Consider the following 19,528-nt stretch of genomic DNA (forward strand, 5'->3'; position numbering starts at 1 on the left):
CCTATCCTACTTGTGAAATAGGATTTCTCACCAACCCTGAAAGGAATGCCCCATGGCAGCAGTTTCCAGCAATGCTGGTCCTAGAAAGAACAAGACTGTCACAGACTGGTGTCAGGGATTACCCTGGCCAGAAAGGAGATCAGCCAACGTGTTGCTGCCCTTCACCCTGTCCCTGACGCTTCCCAGGAGCGTGGGATTTCTAAAAGTGGAGATCTCTCTTCATTGCACTAGTGAGAAGGTGCTTGTGAGCTGTTCAGATCATGTTCGGGAATTTCCAAAGCAAGCAAGTTTAGCCAGTCAGACTGAATGGCCTTACAGGCCCTTTCCACGCTAAAGTACCCATCAAAACCATAACAATAATAGCAGGCAAGAAAGCACTCTGACAGAAGGCAGTTTGCACTGCTGATCTAGGCATGCTATTAAAACTAGGGGTAAATGCTGCCAGAAGGGAACTTCCTAGCAGTGCATTCCCACAGGGCATCTTCAGCCTGAGCAACTGCTTGAAATCCTTGGCATGGAATCATCTTTCCTTTAACAGGGAAACATTGGGGTCTTTAGTTTCTCTGCTGAAGGGACAACTCCCTTTCTAGAGTCTCACTCCACTCAGCAAGGCTTGCTTGGTGGTGTAAGTCGCTGCTGAGCACTCAGATTTCCTCAGTAAAGCTGAGACTCTCTAAATAATCTTTTGTGCGTGGCAGATGGTCTTTGGCACAAGCAGCAGTCACTGTGCAGAGACAGCCCACTAAGAGCCTTATCTCACTGACAACATAGACTGGAACATACCTATTCTCCATCATCAATGAATCAAAGGAGAGAACTCAGTACAAAGCATCAGTTACAAAAGTTCTACAGACCAAATTCTTCCCCGCAGATGGACTAATTCAAAGCCAAACCTTGCCCTGTAACTAAAATTAAAACGGCTTTTTATCCCCTTGGAACAGTCCCCAGATTCTGCTTGGGAAGCTCTACTCCACTACTGCTCACACTGGAACCCACTTCTTTCAAACCACCTGTGGAAAGCATGAGCTCAAGTGAAGCCATGGATAAGGCTGGCAGTGTAACAGGAAGAAAACAAGAAATGAGTTACAGCCACTGGCTTGTTCTTTGCCTAGAGAATCAAGAAAGGAAGAGAGGCTGCTTCTCTAAACTGTTGGCCCAGCAACTGCCTGAATGGGCACTGACACTGAGAATACTCTAATTCCTCCAGGACTGGGGGAAAGTAGAGAAGAAAGGAGCAAGAGCCTCTGTAAGAGCACAGTGCTTTCATTTTTACTTCCAGCTGTCATTTACTAGTCCTCAGGACAAGTATGTCCACGACCCCAGCTGTATAACTCCCCAGGCATGCAAGGATACAACAAACAGCAATAAGCATGCAAGCATGCACACACAGTAAAACGTGCACACCCCTCCACATTTTACTGGAAGCAGCAACACTGCCTCCCCAACAGGTCTGGACACTTCTCTAGGTACTACCTGCATGATCCATGTGGGGATCTAGCCAAGGGAAGAAACCTGAAAATCAAGGCAGGGTGGAAGAGTCATTATCACCAATAGCTTTTACTCAGCAAGTAACGTCCCTGGACTACTATCCCTAATAGATTTCCAGAAGGAATTTGTCCAGCTGTAGCTCAGAGCCTTTGCGTATAGTCCCCACAGGTTTCACACTGTGGGATTTGCTATCCTTGGTTAAACACAGCTCAGGAAGGGATTCCAGTTACATAAGCAGGGGCTAGATCAGCAGTCATTCCCTGGAAACCACCACGCTTTCAGTCACAGCAGATACCTCTGGAGGGGATGACTGCTCAGGGTGCACTGAGGACCTGAAAAGACAGCATCTTGTAACCACAGCCTGGGGGACAGAGCAGCTGAACAGTCTCAATGAAACTCTCATTACTGCTGTGTTTTACCACCACCACAGCAAGACTCAGCACAGTGTGTCTGTGAGGTTATCCTCAGCACCACATCCAGCCTTTATGGTGACAGACCAGACCTCAGAAGGTCCATGTCCATTATGTACTCCAAATTCCATCCAGGAGTGTCCTGGTCACACAAATCACACAAGTAGTATTTACCTGTAGGAGGAGGAGGAATGCTGGCTGCTGGCAAGGGCTTAGTAGATGGAGCTCCAGGACCTCCCTGAGGGTAATCCATATTCATGGGGCAGTTAAAAGGTGCTGAAGAGAAACCTAGAGGAGGCTGGCTTGCCACAGGGGGAGGACAAGCTGCAGGAAGCTGAGATGATGGGACAGAGGCTGGAGTGAGGAGGGCAGGTCCAGACGGTGGAACACCAGGAGATGTCATGGGCATGGACTGTCCTGTCAGAGAAGGCTGGCTGGGGAAGGAAGCTGGACCAACAGGTCTGACTGCTGCTGGTCCGAATGGCTTAGACTGTGATACAGCTACAAATGAGAAAGAGAGGGTATCGGCATCACTTTATTTAATGTGTGAACTACTCCTGATGCTCTCCTTCATGCTATTAAGTCTTCCCTTCTCCAAGCCATACCCTAGAATATCCACCTCAGGCGTATCCCCATAACCCACACTACATCAGTCAAATTCAGTCACAAACTTAGCTGTGGCTTTTCCACCCCACATATGCTTAATATCAGTGAACATGCAGCAACTGTTGCTAAAACGAGATGTGTCAGAAGCACTGAGAAGCTTCTCAGACAGCTGACTTGTTCTTCACAAGTACAATAGGCCTGTGAGGAAGAAAGCAGAGCCATCCATGTTGAAGGCTTTAGTCTAAGAAAAGCTGGAGAACAGACATGACCATGAGACAATGCTTACCTGGCCCTGAAGCAGTTGCTGGAATGAAGCCCAAGTTGTATTGTGGGTACGGTGGCCCTCTGGAATAGACATTTGTCTGTGGACCCATGCTGACTTGGGGATGGGCAACGTGGGGAGGTGTCACAGACATTGCTGGCATTGGCTGAGGCATGAAGAGGGAAGGCACTGAAGGCTGAGAAGGTGCTGAAGGGGCAAACGATGACTGATAGTTGGGCTGCAATTAAAAAACAAAGAACTACAATGGATGACACAGTCACACACATACACACAGAAGCAGACAACACTTTATAACCCTGTCACTTCTCAGGCATGAGAAGATGCTGCTGCTGCCCTGGATGGACTGCATCAAAGGCCTTTCCCACCACATAAATTGCTTAACAAGCTGGGCACCCCATTCTTCAGACTATTCTCCAGCTCCCAAAAGGGTTAGTCCTTTTGGGTTAGCCAGTTCCCATACAGTGATTTCCTGGAAGCACAACCGGAGGAAATAAAAAAGGAACGATAATGAAGTAATAGAGGCTGAAAGAAAACTTCCTGAACAGTCTTCTCCACAAGAAATTAGACTAATTTTACTGATATGTGAGTGAGATGGGTGTAGGAGTGTGAACCACAGCCCCATTCTTCCCCAGTATGTGAGATCTCAGCAGACCACTACACATGTAACAGTCTCCTCCAGTGACTGCATGTGGAACAGAGCTTTGTGAAAAGCTGCCAGGCAGCCTGCTTTCGGATTATCACAGAGCTCATGTTTGCTTCAGTGAAGGGCACCATGATGAACTCCTCCATGCCTACAGTCTGTGTCATCTCATATTACCTCATATGCCTTCCACAAATCAGTAGCCTTCATCCCTCTCCCCAAGCCATTAACACCTGAGTTTAATGCCTACCTTCTCTGGATGTCTTGGGCCTGTTTTGTGGGCTGCTCTGTCAGCGATGGAATCACCTTTGGCTGCTGGAGATGTGTGTTTCATGACACCTACATTGACACGAGTGTAGGGAAAAGGGGGTGGCTGCTGATCACCCACATTCTCTCCTTGAGCATGGAAAAGCCGGTCTCGGAGCTGTTCAATCAGGACCTGAAACAAACTATGCTTTAGAAGTGCCTTGAGAGCCTCAGATGGAAGGTGCTGGGGAGGCATTCAAAGTAGACCCTGGCCCAAAGTACTGAGCATCAATCTGCAAAACTAACCATTTCTCCAGCAGCCACCAGGGAATAAAAAAACCAAAAACCAAACCCAAAACCGAACCAACAGAACCCCTCCTCAACAAACAAACAAAGAGGCAAAACCCCAAACAAACAAAAATAAAATCAAACCAACCAACCAACCAAAACAAAAGGCCAAACAGTCTGGCACATCACCTGCCATATTCCCAGGCAGACGAAGACTCACCAAGCCTTCCCCGAGTCTTTAGAGCATTCCCTCCCCAACTCTTACCTACATTTGGGCACTAGACAGATTTGTTTCAAACTAAAAGGTGACCTTCTCCCATTCCCTTCTTCTACCAGCTAGTTTCAGGAATAGATGCAGCTTCTCTGGAGAGCTGCTTCCCAGCATGGTTCTACAGGAACCATTTTAGAATTCTATGGCTCCCTTCCTTTTCCCTGGATCAAAGGCACTACAAAGAAAACGCAAATGAAGACAAAAGCTAGAAAAACCCAAACCCAAAACCAAACATCTCTACTCTTAAGTTACCATAATTAAGGTGAAACCTTAAGTCCTGATGCATGTCAAAATCCAAGATCTCTCATACAAAGTATCATTTTCCTCCCTATATTACTCCTTCCCACAACAACCTGTTTCTCACTCACCTCTTTAGAGCTGCTGGGCAGGTAATTCATTGCAGCTGCCACACATCCTTGTGATGCCAGGAGACTGGCATATTGGGTGATTCGTTCTGCCAAGACAGGGCCTGGTGCTGGTACTGCTGTGCCTCGGAGCATTTCAATGGATCTGCTCAGCACCATCACCTTCTCTATGAGATCCTGAATAAATCAGGAGGAGGGAAAAAATAGACCACTCAATCTGACTTGCTTTACTGGTCCATCTCATGCTGAGACAATACCAGATGGCTGTCTCCATTTTCAGCTGACATCAGGTCCAATGTGACTAAAAGTTACTCTGCCCCAGATACTATCACTGATCACCATTTCTTAAGGTGCACTCTGCAGAGAAAAACAGGAACCAGGAAACAAACCCTGACACTACCACTTCTATAGTAAGGGAGAAAAAGATAGTTAGAAGCCACAAGGACATTCAAATCAACTGTGACCTTTTCAGTAGGAAGTTACTACTGTAACTCCAGAAGTTACAAGCTATGAGCTTGGAAGAGGAAGGATTAAAACCATACCAGAAGAAATTCACTAGAAAAAACTACTATTGTTGACAAAGGTCACTGGCTGATAACTGATAACTGGGAGGAGGCCAGTTTCAGACATAACCAGGAATGCTGGAGATGCCTTTTTGTTGCTGTTACTTACTAGCCAGGTTGTAAATCCAAGAAACTCCGTATCAGAGGACATTATCTGCAGATACCTGAGTGGAAGACTTGTCTAGACCATTCTAGGAACTGATGGACACAACCTGGGTTAGTGACTTAGGCAGGACTGGTTCAAGTGTTAACAAGTAAGTAACAACACGCACTGAAGCCCTGATTCATCTGCAAACTGTGACTTCCCATACATGATCGTTCTACTTGCAGTAGGAGTAATGCAGTCTAGACTTTATTTTGCCAGAGGCTGCTCTGAAGGTACAGTCAGATAACTGAAGCATTACAGTTAGACATGACAAGCACTGCAACTGCAATCTCAGGCAACTTACAGTAAGAAAACAGGTACTGTCTAAACTTCACTGACTAAAAGAAAGCTCAGAGATTACATCAATATAGAAAGACAGGAAGGTGAGCTGTAAAGCCTGTCCGTGGCTGGATTTATGTGCAATCTGATCACTACTCCCTAAACATATAAACCGTTAATGTTTGAAAGTGAAAGCCTCCTTTAGATGTAAGCCCCTAACCCAGGCTGGAATGAGATACCTCGGTGACTACGAACAGGTCTTCACTGTCTGCTGGAAGCCAGATACTGTTTGATATGGTAATGCAAACAGATCAAGGCTACCAGACTAGCCTGAAGAGGAGTCAAACCAACATTATAGCACCTGTACCTGCAGGGCAAGTGGTGACGAAGTCTCATGGTTTTTTACCCAGCATTCCACCAACCTCTCCACATTGCCTGATGAGATATAGCAGAGACAGGCATCATTGCATAAGGCTGCATTTCCCTCTGACTCTAGGCGGGAACCCAGCGTGTCTAGAGAGGAGGAAATACAGCCAACATTTAACACACTCTTTCTGAACAGCTCGTTAACTCCAGTGCTCATCTCTTAACTATCTTACTGTGGCTTGACATGAAAAGGTGTTGACAGTTTTGGATCTGCACCTAAGTAGAATCATAAAATCATTTAGGTTGGAAAAGACCTTAAAGATTGAGCCTAGCCAAACACCTAACACTGCCAAGTCCCACTAAACCATGTCTTTAAGTGCCACATCTACACGTCTTTTAAATACCTCCAGGGACGGTTACATAACCACTTCTCTGGGCAGCCTATTCCAATACTTGATAACCCTTTTTAGTGAAAAAAATTTCCTAATATCCAGCCTAAACCCCTTCTGGTGCACCTTGATGCCGTTTCCTCTTGTCCTATTGCTTGTTACTTGGGAGAACAGACTGACCCCTACGTCACTAGAACCTCCTTTCAGGCAGTTGTAAGGTGATAAGGTCTTCCCTCAGCCTCCTTTTTTCCAGACTAAACAACCCTAACTCCCCTCAGCTGCTCCTCATAAGACTTATGTTCTAGACCCTTCACCAGCTTTGCTGTACAATTCTTGGATAACACAGAAAAATGGACATCATTAAGGTATCCCAAAGCCAACTTGGTTGAAAAAAGAAGTATTTTTTTATATATCTGCAAATTTTTATGTGTCTTTCCATATGGGAGACATTACTGTGGGGATCTGTTACAGACCACCTGGTCAAGAGGAGACCACCTGGTCAAGAGGACTCTGTGGATGAAGCACTCTACAGACAGATAGGAACAGCCTCACGCTCACAGGCCCTTGCTCTCATGGGGGACTTCAGCCACCCTGACATCTGTTGGAGGGATGGTACTGCCCGGCACAAGCAATCCAGGAGGTTCCTCAATTGTGTGAAAGACTACTTCCTTCTGCAAGTAATAGAGAAGCTGACAAGGAGAGGTGCCATGCTTGACCTCATGCTCACCAACAGGGAAGGGCTGGTTGGAAATGTGACGCTCCAGGGCAGCCTTGGTTGCAGCAATCATGAGATGGTTGAATTCAAGATCCTCAGGACAGTGAGAAGAGCGTGCAGCAAGCTCACTGCCCTGGACTTCAAGAGAGCAGACTTTGGCCTCCTCAGGAACCTGCTTAGTAAGGTTCCATGGGATACAGCCCTAGAGGGCAGGGGGGCCCAAGACTGTTGGTTGATATTCAAGGATCACCTGCTACAAGCTCAGGAGTGTTGCATCCCAACTAGAAGGAAGTGCAGCAGGAGGGCCAGGAGACCTCCTTGGATGGATAAGGAGCTGCTGAGGAAACTTCGAAGGAAAAAAAGAGGCTTATAAAAGGTGGAAGCAAGGACAGGTGGCCTGGGAAAGAATACAGGGATGTTGTCCAGGAAGCTAGGGACCAGGTCAGGAAAGCTAAGGCCCAGTTAGACTTAAACTTGGCTAGGGATGTTAAAGATAACAGGAAGAGATTCTGTAGGTACATCGCAAATAAAAGACAAACTAAGGACAACGTAGGCCCTCTCCGGAAGCTATCAGGAGAACTGGCTACCTGGGATTTGGAGAAGGCTGAGGTTCTTAATGACTTCTTTGCCTCAGTCTTCACTGGCAAATGCTCTGACCACACCACCCAAGTCTTGGAAGGCAGATGCAGGGACTGTGAGAATAAAGACCTTGGGCCCACTGTAGGAGAGGATCTGGTTCGAGACCATCTTAAAAACCTGAACGTACACAAGTCCATGGGACCTGATAAAATCCATCTGCAGGTCCTGAAGGAGCTGGCGAATGAAATTGCCAAGGCACTGTCCATCATATTTGAAAGATCATGGCAGTCAGGTGAAGTTCCTGACGACTGGAAAAAGGGAAATATAACCCCCATTTTCAAGAAGGGGAAAATGGATGACCTGGGGAATTACAGAGCAGTCAGTCTCACCTCTGTGCCTGGCAAAATCTTGGAGCAGATTCTCCTGGAAGGCATGCTGAGGCACATGAAAAACAACAAGGTGCTTGGTGACAGCCAGCATGGCTTCACTAAGGGGAAATCCTGCCTGACCAATTTGGTGGCCTTCTATGATGGGGCTACAGAACTGATGGACAGCGGTAGAGCAGCCAACGTCATCTACCTGGACTTGTGTAAAGCATTCGACACTGTCCCACATGACATCCTTGCCTCTAAATTGGAGAGACATCAGTTTGATAGGTGGACCAATCGGTGGATAAAGAGCTGGCTGGCTGGCCATATGCAAAGAGTTGTGGTCAATGGCTCTGTGTCCAGTTGGAGACCAGTAACGAGTGGTGTCCCTCAGGGATTGGTGTTGGGAGGGGTCTTGTTCAACATCTTTGTCGGTGACATGGACAGTGGGATTGAGTGTGCCCTCAGCAAGTTTGCTGATGACACCAAGCTGTGTGGTTCGGTTGATACGCTGGAGGGAAGGAATGCCATCCAGAGGGACACACTTGTGAGGTGGGCTGATGCCAGCCTCATGAAGTTTAACCATGCCAAGTGCAAGGTCCTACATCTGGGTTGGAGCAATCCCAGGCACAGCTACAGGTTGGGCAGAGAAGAGATTCAGAGCAGCCCTGCAGAGAAGGACTTGGGGGTGTTGGTCGATGAGAAAATGAACATGAGCCGGCTTCAGTGTGTGCTCGCAGCCCAGAAAGCCAACTGTATCCTGGGCTGCATCAAAAGGAGAGTGACCAGCAGGTTGAAAGAGGTGATCCTGCCCCTCTACTCTGCTCTTGTGAGACCTCACTTGGAGTATTGTGTGCAGTTCTGGTGTCCTCAACATAAAAAGGACATGGAACTGTTGGAACAAGTCCAGAGGAGGGCCATGAGGATGATCAGGGGACTGGAGCACCTCCCGTATGGAGACAGGCTGAGAAAGTTGGGGCTGCTCAGCCTGGAGAAGAGAAGGCTGCATGGAGACCTCATAGCAGCCTTCCAGTATCTGAAGGGGGCCTACAAGGATGCTGGGGAGGGACTATTCATCAGGGACTGTAGTGACAGGACAAGGGGTAACAGGTTCAAACTTAAACAGGGGAAGTTTAGATTGGATATAAGGAAGAAGTTCTTTACTGTGAGGGTGGTGAGGCACTGGAATGGGTTGCCCAGGGAAGTTGTGAATGCTTCACCCCTGGCAGTGTTCAAGGCCAGGTTGGACAGAGCCTTGAGTGACATGGTTTAGTGTGAGGTGTCCTTGCCCATGGCAGGGGGGTTGGAACTAGATGATCTTAAGGTCCTTTCCAACCCTAACTATTCTATGATTCTATACATAAATGAAAGAAAAACCCATAAAAATGAGAGACTAATTCAGTGAAAAAAAATCCAACACGTTTTTTTTCCGAAAGAGGGGTGAGAATCTCCACCAGTAGTGTCCAGTACCAGAGACAACTGGCAATCTGGCAGTTGTCACTGTTTAGCAAATGCCAGGAGATAAAGATGAACTGGAGCTATCTCACTATCACCACAACAGCCATGGTCCACCCCTACAATTTGGTCTGTAAGAAATGTCATGTTTTCTTGCATTTCAAGTTGTGTCATCTTACTTGTATAAACTGCTGGCATTTCTCCAACAGCACTTAGCTCTTAGCTATTCCCATCAGCCAGGAGCAAGTTCCCAGCTACACAACATGAGTAACTTCATCAGATTCAGTCACTAGATTGCCCCCTAACTCTGACTCTCAGAACAACCAGTTGCTGAGCGTGTTGAACTATTAACAGAACTGAGGAAACTACTGAAGTCATCAAATGTTCATTAACCCCTATTTCTGAGCTTAAAAGGGAGGGGAATGTGCTGGAAGGGTAAACCTCTTTCAGATGGAGTGAAGCTACCTGACCTTTTACTGTCAGAGAATCCATTTCTCCTTAGAATGAAATCATAAATATCACCCCTTTAGTGTCTCAGCCTAGTGCCCATCCTGTTTTTAAACATGCTGTTGGTAGAAGTGACAGGATATATCAGCATATATAACCTTATACCACAATTCTCAGATACAAGGTGCATTTGTTATTCTCCTAACACAACAGTCCACACTTAAGTTCCAGCTAGCTGTAATGAGTAAGGAGTGCTTTCCTTCCTCAACTGTATCCACTTCTTTCTGTAAGTAGTTCAGAGGTGCCCTCACTTAGGGAAACCATATCAAAACAGTACACTACATACCACAGAGTTGGGTATAGTCCTCATGCTTTGAGTATGTTAACAAGATGGCCAGTGCCTCCTTCCAGCTCTGCAGATCACATGTGCAAACAATATCTTGCCAGTTCTGTTGCACAATGGAGGAAAGCAGCTGTAAGGGGAGCAGAAGGCCTGTCAATCACTGAAGACAAAGATAAGCTGACTGCTTAAGACCTACAGTGACAGCTCACTTTCAGACACACTTCCCACACTATTACAGTGAGCAACTAGTTCACCATTCTATCAAGTTCCATCAATCCCGGCATCCCAATCTTAACAGCATACAAAACCCAATGCCTCTAAAGAAAGTAAAACAAGCCCAAGAAATTACTTAAAAGAATAGAGAAATAGCTTTACTAGGCAAGACTAAAGATCTGTTTAACACGTCTTGTTTCAGAGCAGCTAGTATCAATGACGGAGAATATAGTGCTAGGATATCCTAACCCCTGTTGCATTTCCCAATTTGTAAATTAATAAGCTAGGACCTTCCCAGCTGAACTGCAGAGGGACAGTATGCTCCACAGGTTACAAGCATGGGGAGCTGAGGCACAAACCATTACATAAAAAAAGGATCAGAGAATACAGATATTCTATGTGGGCAACATGAAATTGTCATAAAACTACCAAAAGTAAATGTTGAGTCAAGAGGAGATGCACAGATTCTGCTGACATTCTATTTCCTGCCAAAGTATTTCCACATCTATTCAGACAAACATCTGCTAAGATATCACACACCTTCCCCAGCTCAGTGGGTGCACAAAACTGTCACTTACCACGGAGAGTTTTGTCTTCCGCTTGGCAAAGTAGCGCTTCTGGGTCTCCTTCAGGAGGTTCTCCCCACCAGCAATCGCTAAGATGATGGCATCAGCAAAGCGCTCTGCTCGCATGCACAGCTCCACCGCACTCTCAAAATTTCCCAACAAAAGCGCCTGGCAGATGAGTCCATCTGTATCTACAGAGGTGAGAAGCAGAGTCAACCCACAGGAGTGTCATCCAGATGTGCTGATGATACTTGCTTTAAAGGGCCAGCAGTAAAAAACCAGTAACATATAGAAGGCCAGCTAAAAATAAAGTAAAATAATAATTTGGAAGCCCAAACGAGACCTTGCACTTCAAAAAAAACCAACTGACTTGACTGCTAGTACATAACCTAGAAGATTCTCCTATATTTTTAATGGGTCTCTTATCTAGAAAGAGCATTTCCCTGCACAATGCTGAGATAGTGTGTGACACTGAGAAGGGTCATGTGTTTTAAAATTATCCATCTGCTGGAGAGGACCAGGTTCTCTGGGTCTCTAATTTTCTGGTTTTCCTTCCTCTCCTCTTTTCTTTTAAGGGAAGAAACACACTTTATATACCTTCTGTAACAGGAATCTCCAATGTGCTCATATTCTGTGGGATGAGGTTGTCAAAAAAGGCTGAAGAGGAGGAAACAGCAGCTACATCATCACTGGTATTTATCAAAAGCTGTGCAAAGAGCACAAGAGGTTAATTAATTTATTAAACACACAGATCTTGTCCAAAATAGTTTTGTGGATTACAGAGTAGGGTGGGGCTGCTCTCCATTTGGTTGAGAATGCTTATATAAATCTGCTTTCAACTTGGAAACCCATCATGCCTCCTGTCACTGCTCTATCAACCTGCACAGTTTCACCAGGGCAGCAACAAAGAGCAGTTATAAGACATGCAGTGCCAACAGTATTGCTGGCCAGCATTCATCAACTCAACTTCCAGCTCCTGAGCAAGCTAAACAATTTTGGACAGAATAGGAACAAGCCAAGCAACTGATACCTGTAACTCACAGGTAGGATTACAGCCATGCTTTGTGCTCCATTGAAATGGAGGACACAATTGCTACCCTTAGAATATCTCAGCCAGCATTTAAGGCTTGTGAAGATTACTAATTTGAGTACAGCAGTTTAAGGTACCTTAGAGGAGCAAAATTTACAGTGCATGGTGAACGAGGCCTTGGAAGGCATCTGAAGATGGACATCCCAAAATCATGTGAGAATACATTTAAAGGATAGAGGTGAAAAGAAAGAAATGCAAAAGAAATACCACAGCAGAAACTTCACAGAGGAAATCCAGAGTTGAAGCACGAAATTAAGCTGGAGGGAGGTTAATTCTATCACTGAAGAAATCAACAATGGTGAAGCAAGCCTTCTTGCAGTGCTTAAAACCAGGAGTTCGTCTTCATCATTCACTGATTTGCTTTAAAGCCAGCAGAGACCACTATGATTGTTTAGTCTGACTCTGTGAGCACCCGTGAACTGCCTTCTGCAATGCTCTCACTGAGCCAACCGATTTTTGGGTGGAATTAAACCTTCCCATTCATTCTGCCCTCCAGTGCTCTCCCAGGCTGGCATGATGTACAGGACATACCTGATCTGGCTTTGCAGCATTTATCACATCTGCCTCAGGAAGGGACTGTGTATCTGGGATTCCATTACTCAAACATGAGGTGATCTAGAAAAGTAAGAGACATGCACAGATTGAAACCCCTATCTAAGTTACACACCTGGGCAACAAAGCCATCAAGTGGCTGCAAAGCCCCAGACACAATTCCTGAAGCTCCTTCACCTGTCTGAAAAGCTCTACCTCTCTCTATTCCTGGCTGGCTGCCTAACAGAGGTTATTTATCCTTTTCAGAGCACTGTCCACACAAGGGAGTTTCCTCTCCTGCAGCTCCATCAGTGCTATGCCAGACTGTCCTCACCTGCCACTTTCTTCCTGGCTAAGGAATCCCCTAAGACACAGAGAGCTGGATGCTAGACGCAGCTGTTAACTGCACTATTATTATACACTTCTCAGAGCTCCAGCAACTGGAACCAAGATACCTGGGCTCAAGACCCCTTTGATTTGATCCAGTACAGCTACAGTTACACCCTTATAAGTGCCCACATTTGCTTTTTAATTAGAGATACCTAAGGTGCCTCTCAAGTATCTGAAATTTCTTTTGTGTGCTGTAAGATCACTCACTCATTTCCAGTACGGACCCTACAACTCTTGGGCAGCAGCTTCAGTCCTGTAAAGATTTCCTTCTATTGTAAAGACCCCATACCTTTTTTTCCAGATCCTCTTTACTGTAGCCCAGCAGCTTGAGGAGTTTAGTGCGGGATTCCTGCTCCAGATTCACCTGAGTCCCAAAGGATATCAAAAAGACAAGAAAATATGTGAAATCTTAGACATCTGCTCACTGTCAATGTTTGTCAGCATCAAAGGTTAGAGCTAGTTTATACATAAGGAACTCAATTATGACAAGTCCACCTAACGATTAGTGTCGGAAAATCAATGTAATTTTGTAATTTAAGTTATAATCATGAGAAAAGGATGAAATTCAAATTTGTCACATACTTAAAACTGCAAATCAGGGATATAACTGCATGCATACCTAGTGTAGTTGGACATTAATTCCTTGGATGGTCTAGGAATTACCAAGCTAATCTCTGCATAGAAACAGTGGACTGATTTGAGTCTGGATGAAACTGAAGACAAGGTGCTTGCCTGAACTCCTAGACAGCTTCACAAAAATTAGTTAACTGGCACAGAAGCTCCATGGGTGGGGACTTCAGACAGTCCTAGAGATCCCCACAGGCTGCACACAGCCTCATTGATAGGTTCTATTTGTATGCTTTAATGCATGGCTAACATTCTGCAAGGAGAATTTGTCTCAGTTAAGTCTCAGGCTGTTCCTACTACAGGACTGATAAACTGTTCTTGAAGATATAAAAATGGTCATGCAGGGCAGTCTTTTGCACAGAAGCTTGGTTTGTAGTTTAAGACAATAAATAGTAATAAATCTTTTATGTTCTGGAGTGGTCTCACAGAACCATAGGCCAGCTGGATTATAAAAATTCACTAAAATGACAGTTCAATGTATCTCATCCAAAGCAGTGAGGACATTGTTGCAATGACCCTTGCAATGAAGACTACTGTCACCACCTAGGTAACACCTGACCACTCTATTCAAGAGATCCGATTCCCCATGGAAATGTAACACTGTGGAAAAGATACCAGTATTGTGCCAAACACACAGTCTGTCAATAAGTATCTGTAAGGCTCTTCCAAGGCTAAGCCCTGCCTCTCCAGAAAAGTGGCCACTCCTCATTACCAAACTCTTTCATATTACCAAATTGTCAATGAAACCATCGTCCTATGTAGGGCTACAGTCAGTACTCATAGCACCACAGCTCTCTCCCTTATTACTGGGGAATCTCATGGCCTATTTGGACTTCGTCTTGCGAAATAAGAGCTCCTGCAGGTAGCAGGCAGATATAGCTTGGCAATGGATTGAGATGAGAAAATCCAGCTTAGTACCTTGACAGGAGGCCCAGATGAGTCCACTGAAAAGCCCATTCCTACTGAAAAATAAGACAACCTCCAAGACCTCAAAAGCAAACACTTTTCTTTGGATGACTAAGTAACCAGCCTATCCAGTTCCATTTTATATCTTACAGAACAGGAATATAAAGGGCTATAGAGGACCATAATGAACACATTCCATCTCAGGACTGTAGAAGAACTGACCTCTGTGTTTCACCACAGTCATCCTACCTTCAAAAAGTTCCAAAGATTCTCATCAAATGGAAACTTGGCTGTCTGGATCTTGCCCTGGCAGTAATCAAGAAGGTTCCCTGACTGCAAGGCCATCTGTAGTTCTCTGGATCGGAGCAGGAATTCAGTTTCAGTAGTGACTTGACTGATGAATACCTGGTGTGGGTAAGTCTGCTGCATTTGCTGTCCAGGAGCTTTGGTAAGACCAAAGGTAACTAATTTTCCTCCAAACTGAGAAAGACAAGAGGCAGATGCAGTAAGCATTCTTACAAATGAAGGTAAATACAACTCACTCAGCTTTTCATTTAGCAAGGCAGACTCAAGCTCAAGCTGTGATCACAAGGAACCCAAACAGTTTAATGTTTATGGATGGCAGGGACACAGGGAGAGCTCACATCACAAGCCCTTCAGCTAAAAACTGAAAACCATGACACTTGTGTATGCGCTAACAGGCCCAGTCAACGGCAAATGTGTGATAGGCATAGAGGAAATGTAACCTTTGGAACTGTTTGGTTTTTTCTAACATGGAGAGGCAGGCTGCAGTGATAAAAACTATCATGCAAATGTCACGCACTAAGCCGTCAGAGGACAAGTCAAGTCACAGGCCAAAAGAACAATTCAGCCTTTTGATTTAGGAACAAAGAAGTGAAGAAAATGAAATACCTGGATAGGAAGGAGAAAGACATAGAAGAATAGGAATGCATGTCATAGCCTACAAAAACGAGTTTTTATGAATCTTCCTTAGCTTTAACTCCTACTTATAACCTCCCATTCTCTGCTACAGGACTGTCTTGTTGGAAATACATCTGAATGCTGAAATGTTGAATGTTGAGCTGCATGGGACCCCATACTGCACCTTAAACAGGCATTAAAACAACTAGTAATGGGAAGATAAAGGTTTCTCTAGGGAGACAAAAGTACTGTGTTGCAAGATGACATCTACTGCATTTTAAGTTACGGATGCCCCATTTACTTACTGCAAATGAAACCCCCACAGGTCTCCGAATCCACTTGGGTGGCTTTTTTAATGGTGGAATCAAGGTGGTCTGAGCTACTTGCTCTGGCACCTGCAGAGGAGGGAGGATCTGTCCTGTCCCAAAGGGATCCAAATTGTTGAAGGAGGAAGAAATCTACAATCAGATGGAGAAAGGAATAAGATGTAATTCAATTTCTCTCAGCACAGAGTAAGCAATAAAAAACTATTGCTTAGTAATTAGTTGCTTTCCCTGCTCATGAAGAAAGAGGCTATCAGGCTATTACAGCATCTCTTACTGGAGTACCACCAAGCCCCTCTGTGAGGCGAATTCTATTTCCGAACAGTTCCAGACATAATTTCTCAAGAAAGCTTCACCTTCAGAGATTTTCACGTAATTCTTCCCTTGCAAGATGCAAATTCCCTAATAAACACTGCTTGGCCTAGCATCCAGCTAAAACACAGAAGTTACGAAATTACTGTTTCATGCAAGACAGTGACAACACACAATCAAAATTTGTCCGATTTATTTCTTGTTTTGCTCAGACAGGAATGCTGTTTCCCTTTCTGTTGCTGGGGTCTTTCAAATGGGTTAGTTTTAAGGATCATCTCAAGCTTTTATAGTTTAGATGAAGCTAGTGAAATAAGCTCTCCAGACTTTCTTGTCTACACAAAAGAAAGTCAAAAGTGGCCCCTGATCTGGATTTCTGACACTTAGGAAGGTAGCATACATACAGTGCTGTTCAAAAGCATTCTTAATTTTTAACATTGTTGGTATCAATTTGTTGTTTGCTAAAGATAATCCTGTTCAAGATTTGTTGTTTGCTAAAGATAACTCTCTTTAAGTTTGACTGGACACAGGGCATAGCTCCAAAATATAGCCAAGCCCCATACATGAAAGGAAGGCTGATCAAGCTAAGGCTGCCAAAGAATCACAGACAAGATCTACGTGTTTTGCCTTTCAAGTCTTTCTTGAGGGGAAAACAATTCCAAAGAAAGACCATTTCCTGAAGAAACAGCTATACCTAACAGATCAATCAGCCTAGATCTTCAAAGAATAAATACACACTACCAGGGATAGCAGCAACATCAATCACCAGGTCTTCAACAGACTTTCTGTCCTGATACCATGAAATCTGGAGAAAAGACCTCTCCTATTTGTGTTCTTACTTGTTATTCTATTTATCTAGGAGTTATTCAACAACACTGTTCTCAAATTTAGAACAGTGGAAGTGTGGTACATGATCATGAAGAATGCACAGAAAGAAAATTCTCCATGGGTTAAATAAATCCTTAATCGCCTACAGCTGTTGCTTGATAAAATATTTTCTATCTCTTGCAAATCCTATGAAACTGAACTCAGTCAGCTGTAAACTACTATATAAATAACACTTAAGCCAGCTCATATGTATCCACTTAAAACCTGAATTGTTGGCTGGGAGAAAGGAAGGGAATTAAAAGACTAGACACCAGATTAAAACTAAAATTTTAGACAGTACTGACATTTAATCTGTTCAGAGGTTGCCCATCTATTCATTGGCCAAGTAATGGGTTTCAGTATCAAAATATTAATATGCTCCAAATTATAGTAAATTGACTTGAGGAAAATTGTTAATAGTGGCTTATAAGCTACTTCTTAAAATTATCTTCTAAACTAATAAAGAATCACATATTGTATCAATTAATATCAATGTATTTAACATGATGACAAGACAAACTTGTTGCTAACAGGTGTGCTGCTTTATTTTTAGTCTAGTAGCAATAACCATAAAATATATGTAACATTAAAACTACACTTGGCCTTGGTTGTCTTTACACACTAATGAATTTTACAAGAAATACCAAGACACCTTTGTCCAGAGCAATGTAGTCCCTTTTGGACTTGGTGGATATTAAGAATCCCACACTGGTTCCCACACCAAGCAACAATCCAACCTGCTGGATGTAACAGACTGCATCACATAAAATTCATACTGTTACACGTGTGCTTCTAGCGCTCTCAGAAGCCAGGTGAGTAACTGCCAATCTGTCAAGCTGTAACGTGTTCACAGGACTTTACCTTGTCAGCCTGTGTCTTCTGCTGAGCTTCTAAGTTCCCACCCATAACAGAATAAATGTTGATCCACCCATCAAAAGTGGCAGCAGAGAAGACTGAAGGATTCCTAGGACACCACTGGACATCAAAACACCACTGACTCCGAATGGGCAACTCATAAACCACCTATCACAGAAAGAGAGAAGGTAGATGCACAACATTAGTCCTACACTTTCCCCAAATTAGTGTGACACAGCAAATGTGCCACACCTTATTTACATATCACCACTTTATTTATTTATTTTTGCTTCTTGAAGGACACATTTGCATCTGAGTTATAGCACATTTAGTCCAAAAAGCAGAAAGACACAGAAAGCTGCTATACAACAGGATTCTGATTGTTGTATATATAACAAAATCCAAAAGCAACAAGTCCGTTTTGCTCTGCTTCCTAAGTACTACAGTATCAGAGTGGTATAATATTGTCGCACCTGCTGTTAACCAAGGGAGAACACCACAAGAAAAGCAGAAGCCAGAAGGGCAAGAAGGTGTCATCAGCAAGAACATATAAACAGAAAGAGTAGTCTGGAATAAAAATTTACAAGGAAAACATAAGCCTATAGAAAAAAAGTAGAACAACAAAAGAGGACTGTAACAGCTGCAGATGAACTATGAAGGACATTGCAGCCAACAAGTTTCTGGTCTAGTACTCAAAAAACCAAAGTTCAATTCATGATCCAGTCACAGACTTCCTGCCTGATGTTGGGCAACCCACTAACACAACCTTGACTTTGAACCTCCAGTCTGCAAAATGAAGAGATTTTCTTTATGCCTCACACACACAAAGCACAGAGAACCACAGCTTCTTTTTCTGTAGGAACATGATCTGTGTTGTCTGTTCCAGGTATAAAACTTTGCATTTGCTTATATTAAAAACTACAAACTACCAATACACAAAGAAATCAACCCTTTCCCAAACTTACCAGATCAGCCATTCTATAACTGCACTGTCCTTACTACTGAAAACCTTCCCAATTTCTGTATCAACTGCAAATCTTCTGTTCATTAGTACCAAATCAGGAGGAGTCCCTTAACAATAGTTCATGCATATATGTCTAACTTGAATTTGGAGTGCAAATCTAAAGCAGCATGCATAAAGATAAGCCAGCTGCACTAAAACTGGTTTTCTTTTTTTTTAGATTTTTCTGCTGTAACACAGCAAAAAGACTTTTGTAAAATTAGACATCAGGAATGCTTCAGAGCCTGAGTCTCTTCTAACCACTAGAAGTGTGCAGAATGAGCATCAAACCTCATCAAACCACAACAGCAGCATTTCATGCATTTTATGAAAATGGGTTTGTTTGTTGTTTTTTTTCCATGCCTCCAAGGCTAAGTGAAATTGTCCCATGAAACAAATCGAGCCTGGGGCTCCTGTTGAACTTTTTCAGTATTGTGAGAGTACTTTCCCTGTGCTATCATAAAGACCAACTGAGTGAATTTTGTTCAAAGTTCAAAATTCAGTTTTATCCAGAAACTCTGCATTGAAAGAGTAGGTGTGCAAAAAGATTTTTACACAGTCCTATTTTAATTCAGGTGATATCTAAACATTTCAAAGAGAGTAATTTTGAGATCTACGACTAGATAAGCACATACATGTGAAACCACTGCACTATGAATAAAGTTCACACACCTTCAATGACCG

The 19,528-nt window shown here is 43.8% G+C and overlaps 1 protein-coding gene across 4 annotated transcripts in view; it reads right to left on the reverse strand.

The window, feature by feature from the left end:
• SEC31B (SEC31 homolog B, COPII coat complex component) overlaps nt 1-19,528 on the reverse strand; it is a 36,869-nt gene that overhangs the window by 6,796 nt on the left and 10,545 nt on the right. For 2 of the 4 annotated variants that reach the window (XM_080622085.1, XM_080622082.1), the window contains 14 exons: nt 17,851-18,012; nt 15,796-15,948; nt 14,819-15,049; nt 13,326-13,400; nt 12,647-12,730; nt 11,623-11,731; nt 11,038-11,216; nt 10,250-10,376; nt 5,952-6,097; nt 4,601-4,774; nt 3,678-3,866; nt 2,791-3,004; nt 2,073-2,399; nt 1,474-1,512 (listed from right to left, as the gene is read on the reverse strand). In XM_080622085.1, the coding sequence (XP_080478211.1) occupies nt 1,474-1,512; nt 2,073-2,399; nt 2,791-3,004; nt 3,678-3,866; nt 4,601-4,774; nt 5,952-6,097; nt 10,250-10,376; nt 11,038-11,216; nt 11,623-11,731; nt 12,647-12,730; nt 13,326-13,400; nt 14,819-15,049; nt 15,796-15,948; nt 17,851-18,012 (2,209 nt within the window). The remainder of the gene's footprint in view (nt 1-1,473; nt 1,513-2,072; nt 2,400-2,790; nt 3,005-3,677; nt 3,867-4,600; nt 4,775-5,951; nt 6,098-10,249; nt 10,377-11,037; nt 11,217-11,622; nt 11,732-12,646; nt 12,731-13,325; nt 13,401-14,818; nt 15,050-15,795; nt 15,949-17,850; nt 18,013-19,528) is intronic. The other 2 variants (XM_080622084.1, XM_080622083.1) reach the window with 2 other exon arrangements.

Source organism: Psittacula echo (genome assembly GCF_963264785.1).
Source record: "Psittacula echo genome assembly, chromosome: 6".
In the NCBI taxonomy this organism is placed as follows: domain Eukaryota; kingdom Metazoa; phylum Chordata; class Aves; order Psittaciformes; family Psittacidae; genus Psittacula; species Psittacula echo.